The 9,771-nt window shown below is 33.0% G+C and overlaps 1 protein-coding gene across 2 annotated transcripts; it reads right to left on the bottom strand.

Moving 5' to 3' along the window:
* Nucleotides 1-2,977: 2,977 nt before the first annotated feature.
* Nucleotides 2,978-7,624, bottom strand: LOC126688252 (mitochondrial Rho GTPase 2). 2 transcript variants are annotated; one of them, XM_050382884.2, is made up of 13 exons: nucleotides 7,378-7,624; nucleotides 6,980-7,262; nucleotides 6,506-6,682; nucleotides 6,161-6,412; nucleotides 5,727-5,795; nucleotides 5,543-5,598; nucleotides 5,322-5,403; nucleotides 4,618-4,829; nucleotides 4,317-4,401; nucleotides 4,015-4,127; nucleotides 3,583-3,733; nucleotides 3,261-3,447; nucleotides 2,978-3,157 (listed from the first exon to the last, which is right to left on the bottom strand). In XM_050382884.2, the coding sequence occupies exons 1-13, from the start codon at nucleotides 7,584-7,586 to the stop codon at nucleotides 3,084-3,086; spliced, it is 1,950 nt and encodes a 649-aa protein (XP_050238841.1). In that variant the 5' UTR covers nucleotides 7,587-7,624; the 3' UTR covers nucleotides 2,978-3,083. The 2 variants fall into 2 exon arrangements, with proteins under 2 accessions (XP_050238841.1, XP_050238843.1); XM_050382886.2 differs by having other exon boundaries at nucleotides 4,317-4,386; nucleotides 7,378-7,623.
* Between the last annotated feature and the right edge of the window lie 2,147 nt (nucleotides 7,625-9,771).

The following is a 9,771-nucleotide window of genomic DNA, read 5'->3' as shown; positions in this document are numbered from 1 at the left end:
TCAAATTAATGTAGAATAATTCACAGTAGTCCGACTCATCTATACTTTTAGTAATATCAAAATAGCTGACTTCGCATTAACCTTTTTGACGTATGGATCTGACAAAAGTTCCACCTGTTTAAATTATTTTCCAAATCATTATTTTGCAGCCTTGTATAGTTGTCGATCTTTTATTAGCTCCGTACAATATCTAATAATATTTCTCCTTACAACCAAGCCCTACACACCGCAATCTCCCACAACTCCTGTACCACATCCCATAAATGGTAAAAATAAAATAAATAAATTTGATATAATCATCCAACATGCATTCTGTTATTGAAATAGCAATTATTATTATATTTCAAATTAAAGTAAAAACTTTAAAATACATTCTTTAAATTAATTGAGATAAATTCACAAATCATCACGTTGGCATTAAAAAAGTGTTTTGATTTTAAATGTAAATATTTTTAATGTTTTGTTTACTATTGAGAATTTTTCTTTGACATGCTATACCAAATCGACAGATATAATATGAGTTCATTTTTATCTAATTAAATACACGTGACAATGTGATTTTTGGTGAATGGTCCAATTAAAAGATTAGCAAATAAATGAAAATTAATAAGATTTACTAGTGGTTTATTTTTAAGGGTAAATTTGTGATAAAGAAAAAGATTAATCCAAAAATACTTGTAAAGGAGAATTTAAATGAACAAAAAACTTATGATTAAATCTATACATATAGTATATAGATATATGCCACAGACAAATGAAATTTAAACAAATATTACTATATTCAAAAGCAGATCCTAGCTAGAGAACTAGTTCCAATCTCGTGTGGTTCTCTAATATTCATTCTTTTTTTAATTTCAAAATTAATATTAGCTTTATTTCTTCCCACCATCTATATACTTCCAATTTCCAAATGAAACATATATGAACATAAGAAAAATATACTTTATTGGTATTGATATTGGCTAATAATATCTTTTTCGGATTTCAAAGTGTTTTAGTACAATATAGAATTGAGTAATACTATATAACCCAACATTTTTAATCCATCTTTTTGTACCGCCTGACGTGGCAATTAAAGAGTGGATTGATTAAATTCTGTTTTTTTTGGTGAAAATTGAACGAATGAAACTTTGTCATGTAAAGTGAGATAAAAGAGTTGGGTTATAGAGCATTTTCCCATAGAATTTTAAGATATTTCAACCCCATCTTCCAACTTTTAAAAATTGTCTAAATAATAATACTATAATTTTGTGAAATGTTGCATATTATCTATATTGCTATGTAACCCTCAAATTAATAATTATAGCTCCGTCGCCATCTTAAAATATAATGTTATGAATGGCCTTCCATAATTATGACTCTATCATTGCTTTAAATTATAATTTTATTGATTAATTAAATCAATTAGTAACATATATTAATGTAATTTTTTAAAATTTGATAATTGAATTGACAAAAAGAAGATCCGACAATGAATCAGAAAATGCAAAGAGTTGAGATAAATAAATGATGATGTAATATAAAATGTGTATGCCAAATGAGACAAAGAAGCAAAGATATGTAAAATATAATGATGCATGTAAAAAATAGTCAAAAAGCATAGACAATAAAATTTGAAGATCTTCTTTAACTCTTTCTTTTATCTCTCACAATCCAACCCTTTCACATCAAATTAGATCGTCTATTCTTTTTGTGACACATTGGTTACACATTCACCACTTTTTCTACCAATCATAAATTCCTTGTATGTAGGTACACAATAGTATTCCTAAATTTTCAATTTTACATTCGTAAATTCTTACATAATAAATTATGTATTACAAAAAATGTGAAATTCGATAATCAAAGATAAACTTGTCATTACATTTCTTACATTTGAATACTTCAACTTCAATTTGATTCAATTGGATCCTTAAACTTATATTTCTTTGAGGAAATTACATCATTTACCAAAAAAAATGAAAATAATTACAAAGCTACATGTTGACTTTTTTCATTTACAAAAATCTTAATAATATTTACAAAAGTACAAAAAAATAAAAAAAAATATCAAACATATGGTGTATATTGTAAGTATAATGTCAATATACTGATAAACTAACATTATATCAACATTATACCAACATTATACATACTGAGATTTTATTAATATTAAATAAAAATTTACCAAAATTACATCAAATCGTATACTAAAAATTAAATTAATAATATACCTACCAACAGTATACCAAGAGTGTACACATCAAAATATACTGAAATTTTATCATTACATCAACATTACACCACATCGCATACTAAATATTAACCTAACAATATATTAAAATTATACCAACAATATACAAATCTCTAGTTCATTACCAACTATAGTGAAAAATACATATAAAAAAAATATACATGTTATCAATTAGAAAATATATATAATTTTTTTTAGTCTATATACAAAAAATATACTGAAATTATACCAATAATAAACCAAATATTATTTCTAAATTATCTGATTTATAGTTTAATATTCCAAAATTATATCATAATTATACCGACACTATACAAATCGTACTTTTGTAATTAGTTTTCATTTTTTGGTACTTTTGTAATTAATTTTAAATCAGTCGTACTTTTGTAAATAAAAAAAAATTACAGGTACTTTTGTAAATATTTTTAAAATTTTAGGTACTTTTGTCATTGTCCCAATCGAATCAAATTGAAGTAAAAACTTGTTATCACACTCAATGCTTAATACTCAGAACTGATTCTCTCCTAACAAAATCATTTGCCAAAGCACCCGCAGATATAGATATATATATATATATATATATTGAATGAATGAGAAACATTCACCTTTAATTACACCTATTTTATAATTATTTTTTCCTTTTAACCTAATCAGTCCTAGAAAATCATATAATTAGGCTTATAACTATTTGCATGTTAACTCATTTACCAGCACTATAATGAGTGGGACAAAAAAATTAACGTAAGAAGAATTGTTTATATACACAATTTAAAAAATTGAATTCCAAAAGTGCAAAATTTTAAAAACTCTGTTTCGAAGAAATATGCAAGGTAGATGAAGAGCTTAACGATTAATTAGAAGAATTCTTTCTTGCGGAGTAGGCACGGAAGGCTGCGAGTCCAGCAACAGTGAAAGCAGCTCCAACTGTCAATTAAAACACAACTCCGGTAAAAAAACTGCATATAATGAGTTTCATAAACGCTATGCAAATACGTAACTCCGACACTTGGAACAAGAGAGGACGAACCTGACATAAACAATAGAGAGTGGCTGACAAGGTGACGAAAGTATTTCTGTTTCCTACAGGACTCGGTTTCGGGAATATTTACATGAGGACGTTCAGCTGCCTCCAAAATTCTGCAGAACGCATTGTTCATTTCTCCTGTTCTTGAGCTCACAGGAATAGGGGCCTCAATTCCCAACTCCTGACAAACCTGGAAAAAAAGAAGAGCGATATTTACTAATTTATGCAAGCAGACTTTTTCACACACAAATGTGCAAGCAACCCATTATCAAGAGAATTGCACGTCAGAAATCAAGTATGCAAAGATGAGGGCAGAAGTTTATACCGCAAGTGAATCACGTACAGCCATTGGATATGAATCCAAATCATCCTTGGCCGCGATAAGAAGGCAAGGCAACAAATGGCCAGTTTCTTCACCTTGCCTAGCTGTCTCCATTAGCATTTCACATGACCTTTTCCATGAAAATTCATTCGAACTGGAATACACAGAAATTCTTGTCAAGCTATGCTATCACCAAAATACAACAAACTACGCAAAGAGGAAGAAACGCCGCATTGCAGGGAATGCTCATTCATGGATACAGAGATAAGAAGGTACTACTAAAGATTTTGATAAGAAGAAAAGGACACGAAGCAGCGCATACTGCATGAATTCTAAAAATGTGACTTACCATGGACAATTGAAATTTAATGGCTACTCTAAATTAAATATGTCATCCAAACCTGCTAATCTAATAAAAAGAATTGTCAAACTTACCAGTCGTAGACAAATACAGCAACATCACATGCAGCCAAAGATTCTTTATTTGCCATAAATATCTTTACTTCATCTTCTGGTACCTCGTGCATAACAAGAGTCTTCTTATTCCCCTACACAATTGGTTACATGGAAAAAAAATGATTATGAAACCTTATTGATGAAAAATATAACATTTGTTCATTAATATTTTCTAGCTGGTTAAAACAGAAACACATTTTCATAATCCATGTTTCACATAAATGCTACTTCAGATTCAAACAGACGAGTCCAGGTTCACTATTTCTACTGCTCCTACTCACCCCGTGCTGGTTAACAATATTTGCCGCATACTGCTCACCCATTGGCAGACTCTGACTTGCTGAGAACGACCTGACATCAGTCTTGCTAAGAGGAAACAATAAAGAAAATGAAAATGAAAAGCCAACTGAGAATGCGAAGATAGTAGTCGAACATTCCTAAACAAGATTGCAAAGCCAATGAAAAAAGTTGGGAATAGAACTGGCTATTACTAGGATTACTAAGAAAAGTACATAAAATTATGATAGAGCATGCCAGCAATTATGCTAAGATTTGCCATAATTATAGTTCCAGATTCAATACCTTTCCAAAAATGAATGCAAGAGAGCGGACTTTCCAGCCTTTTTGGCACCAAAAACTGCACAATGAAAGACATTTCTTTCTGTTTGTTGCTTCTTTCGATTGACTTTTCTTCTTCGAGTAACACGAAGAGCTGAATCAGGATTTCCACTATAACCAACATATATCAAGTTTGATAAACTACCCTTTGGATCCAGATGGGTCATAAGGTCCCACTACAAGCATATAGTCAAAATTGACAATTAGAAACTTACAAAATTATATATTTAAAAGTTAATCCAATAAAAAATGGATGGTGTCACTGTCACTGTCACCAATAAACTAAAAATGCCATTTTAGGTTATTTATATACTTTCTAAACTAACTAGAGGAAAACACCAGCTTTACTGTTATAATACAAATAGCATACATAGCTATATATCCATTCAACATCCAAATGAACTTTGACATTGAACAAGCATAAAGAACTAGAAGCATTGATAAATAAGTTATTTGACACTAAAAAATTACTCCAATTTATATGCAATTCATTGCTAGAGCTGAGTTTCAAATATAAAATATAAGTATCTTGCATACTACTGTACCCCAAAGAAAAGAATTTGAAGTACATACAAACATTAAAATGCTGTTTTTGTGCAAAATTTTAATATGCCTTACAGCCACCAAAAAGGACAAAAAAGTATAGATAGATAAGTGAAAATACATACACTAGATAAGAAGCCCTTAAGAGTTAAATTTCCCTCTGTTGTTGTCTCTGCAGCATCCTTGTAAGGAGCCTCAAGCCAAGGACTGACATATATAAAGGAACATAACAATGCCATTGTTGTAACTTCAAAATTCAAATTGACATAAATAAAATTATCATATGTCAAGGTACAAATTCCCCTCAGTTACTATCGATTTGAACTAGAACAATAACTGAACTTACTTTTCTGGAGCAGTTGAAAACAATTCATCAATCTCTGCAGGTTGTAGGGCTCCACGCTAATACATATGAGATTAAAAATCAAGACTCTTTTACATAAGATTAAGCAAATTAATGAAAAGAGGAAAAAGTGAAACTGGCGTCGTGCGGAATTCTAATACAAGCATTTGACAGAAAAAATACATACGTTATCAATGTCAAATAATCGGAAAATCCCACGAAGAAACTCTACTGCTTCAACAGTCAACTCTATACTCTGCAAAATGAAATGACAGTTGAGAGGTTAATGTTTACTGCTGTATAAAAAAGAAAAAGAAAACATTGAAGATATAACATAAGCACCCAATAATAATTTAATCTTAAATAGATATAGTGAAGAATACTACTATGAATCTTCAAACGGAAAAACTCGCAAGTAAATGAATGAGCACTACAATTCCAGAAGGAACATATGGTAGTGCACTGAGTCAATTATTAGAAATAAAAATACAAACATGAGAGCAAATATATCTGAAAAGCACACTGTAACAATACTAGTCTGCTAAGCAAGTAAAGACAAACATGAGACTTTCATGGCAAATGAACTCCAAAAAATGAAATCTGAGATACACTAAGAGACACCTGATCAGGAGCATGCTTATTCGGTACAGGAAGTAGATCATCTCTGAGTTTTAACTCATCATTATAACCATAAGTTCTCAAAACACTCCAAGTAGTTTCAATTCGGCCTCTATCAATAAAAAGAGAATGAAGATATATAAACCCTTCAAGGGTAAGCCCCAGTTCATTGACACCGCCGTTCTTCTTTTCTTGTACCACACTCCTCACTCCCACTATTTCAGCAGGTTGCAATGGAGCGTTAAAACATTTCACCTGTGCACAGAATTGCAATGTGTCATATTCATGTCAAAAGTGAAACAGTTCAATAATAAAGTAAGAGAGAAGCAGTAAAACAAAAACAAAAACCTGAAAGTTATTCAACTCTAAGTCATTGAGTGCACCATCCATGTCATGATCACATAGATGAAATATCCTTTTCAATGCCCTCTCACATCGAGGCTTCAATGCTTGATTTTCGTGGTCGAACAATGGAGCTGTCGGATTAAGCACAGCTTTTTGAGCATAAAAGAAAACATCCGGAACCTAAAAACAATTCAGCTCCATTTTTAATATTTAATCTTTAATACTGATGCACAAAATGAAAGAGAATGAGATTTCTGAAACTTCGCGGTCTCAAACTTACAAAAGTTACTGAAAGTTACAACTTACTATCACTTATTATATACAAAAATCTTCTACTATATAATCTCTCTGTCTCATATTTCTAATAAATCTGTTATTTTCACCGAATAACAGACCACGGTTAGGAAGAACCTAGGACCTAAGTTTAAACTTTAATTTGATTGCATGCTAAAAAATTGTGGTTGAGGCAAAGTATACCTGCATAAGTGTGACAGCAGAACATTCAATGCAAGTCTCAATTTCTCTAAACTGATGCATAATTGGTCCCATAACTTCCTCCAGGGTAACAGGCTCAGCCTCATCGCGCAAATCTAACTTACAACCAACCACAATAACCGGCGCCTTCACCTCCAAACGCCGTAACTCCTCGAGCCAAAAAGTTCTTAAACGGGTAAGCGTCAGCGGTTGATCACACGAATAAGTTAACAAAACGACGTCGGCTTTCTTCAGTTCTTCAATAAGCTTCCCTCTATTCTCCAATCTAATAGGAATTAAATATGAAACTTACGTCAATCATTAAATTGATCATTTCATAATTTTGAACTTGATAATGAGATTTAAACTTAATAAATTGACAGAGAGAGGGGAGTGATTACGCCGGAGATGTGTCGACGATGGTGATCGGGATGCGATCGGGGAAGTAATCGGTGGGGAGGCGAGTAGGAGGAAGAACGGGAGGGACGTTCTCTGGATAAGTCTCGGTAGCAGCCGCCGCTATTAAACTGGATTTTCCGGTGAGACGGTCACCTGCTACCACTACTCTTACGCTTGTCCTGCCGCCGGTGACGGAGTTCCCGCCTGCCATTGAATTTATTAATGATAGATAGAATTAGAAAGAGAATGAGATGTATTTTTTGAATTTGTTGATTATACTTGCGAATTTATAAATATCGACGTGGCTTGCGTAAGCGTGAGCTAAGTTCGATAGAAGACCCTTAGGTTTCGGACTCTTTTGCGTGGGCTATAAGTTCTGATTCCCTCAGGTTTCGGACTCTTTTTGCCTCCGCTCACGGGTATATAGTGGGCCGCGATAGGTGGGCCTGAGCCTAGTGGAATCAGCCCTTATGAAACAAATTTAAAAAAGACTTAATTACACAAAACACGCCATTAACCCAAAATAATTCCATTATTACGTGCCTAACTTTCTTTTTTAATAAATACAATACTGGTCTTTTTTTCTACTTTTATACTTTCTCTTTTACCAAACCACGTTCTCTCCATATCTGTAATACCCCAAAATGTTTAATTGTCTAATTGGGCCACGTGTCCAGTTTGAATTCGCCCGAGTGGCGTTATCAGAAAATTTTCCGATAAAATTAAAATAAATAAGTTTTAACAGGTCGGTTTTGGAAAAGATTATTGCGGAGAATTTAATATTATATTTTCAATTCTAAAATTAGAATTGGAATTAAAAGGAAAAATGTCAAGAAAAGCCCAAAATAAAATACAGAGACCAAAGTGGTAATTTAGCCACTATGTGTCGAAAATGGAAATAATAGGTTTTGACGGGAAAGTATTAATATCGAGTTTCGTATTATTTATTCGATATAAATAATACGTATAAGTTATAATTTAAGAATTTATTGATTTAGTTATGGATTAAATTGTACGAAAGAAAAATTCGAAAGATAAATTGTAATAAAGAAAGAAAAGATGGACCAAAACGGACTTTTAGCCATTCAATATCCGAAACTAAATTTGAAAGAAGAAGAATCAGAAGGAAAAAGAAGAAGCCAGAAGCTTCAATCGACGACTACGATCGTTTCGCCGCCGTTTCTCCGTTCGACGTCCGATTCGAGCGATTCTCGCGGCGATCTCTTCAGAATCTCGTCCTCTATAGATCCTAAACTTTGTTTTGAGGTAAAATTCTTGAGATTTGGTGCTAAATTCGAAATAATTGGCTGTTTTTGAGTTAGGATTGAGTTTGGATTGAAATTTGACATTTTTGAAGTTATTTTAGCGTTTTAAGAAAACCCGAGACATGAGTTTTGGAGGTGAGAGCGTTGGGAGCACGTCGGGGTGGTTGGAGACCCTGGAAATCGAATTTCCGGGGCCGTGCACGACCGTGCACTTGGTTGCACGAACGTGCACTTGGTTGCACGATCGTGCACCCACCGAAGGGCACGCCCGTGCACCCCGACTCGTACCTACATGTATATGACGCATATTTGATTTAGAAATTCGGCGTTTTCAAGTAATTTGACTCTAAAGGACGGATTTCGAACTTTAAGAATTATAGTCTCGAGCTAAGCCCGACGTTTTCGATAGTCAACAATAATGAAAAATGCTAAGTATGTTATACGATTCTCGAGAATGATAAGCGGTATTCGCTAAGTCGTCGATACGACTAAAGTTATCAAATATGTAAATAAGAATAAAAATGAAGCTAAACCCTAAAACTTAGAAGTATAATACGTGTAAAGGTACGAGTTTCACGTCTTACTATTAAACGATTTGTGAGACGTGTCAGCGAGTAGTGGGGTCAGTAGACGTGGACTAGCGAGGGCATACTATCAGATCGACCACATCATTACTTGGATAGCGGTCACAGTGAGTTGCACTTTACTTTCGTGTATTATATATTAAATTTATTTTATATAGATAGTTATACTGTTATACGCGTCGCATGTTATATGATTCTATTTATGTTATATATTTCTATCAAGTACATATACGAGAACTAGTATGTGATCCGAAGAAACTAGCTACATATTGGGTGTCAATAGGCTGTGTGATCACCAGTATCGAGTCAGTCTAGTGTGTTGCATATGAGAAATGATTTGATATACACACGTATGATATGATACGACATGATATAAGCATGAATTTCGAAGTCGGATAATGAATTCGATACGAGCGAGAACTCGGTTACGGTGTAATTACCTAAGCCCCGTATCTAGTGAGTTGGACTCACACTTTGGGATTAAGAGATAGGTCGCGATCGACGAGGTAGAGTGTGAGCACTCCCGGGTCGGACTATCTGGATCAGT

Source organism: Mercurialis annua, linkage group LG6, assembly GCF_937616625.2.
Source record: "Mercurialis annua linkage group LG6, ddMerAnnu1.2, whole genome shotgun sequence".
Lineage (NCBI taxonomy): Eukaryota > Viridiplantae > Streptophyta > Magnoliopsida > Malpighiales > Euphorbiaceae > Mercurialis > Mercurialis annua.
Note: the sequence above shows the minus strand (reverse complement) of the source record. Positions and strands in the feature narration are given on the sequence as shown.

Coding starts and splice junctions, on each gene's coding strand:
- LOC126688252 (XM_050382884.2), bottom strand. CDS start 7,586: ATGGCAGGCGGGAACTCCGTCACCGGCGGCAGGACAAGCGTAAGAGTA. Junction 5,796..6,160: donor ATAAGCATGCTCCTGATCAG/GTGTCTCTTAGT, acceptor TTCATTTTGCAG/AGTATAGAGTTGACTGTTGA. Junction 3,448..3,582: donor CTGTACGTGATTCACTTGCG/GTATAAACTTCT, acceptor CTTTTTTTCCAG/GTTTGTCAGGAGTTGGGAAT.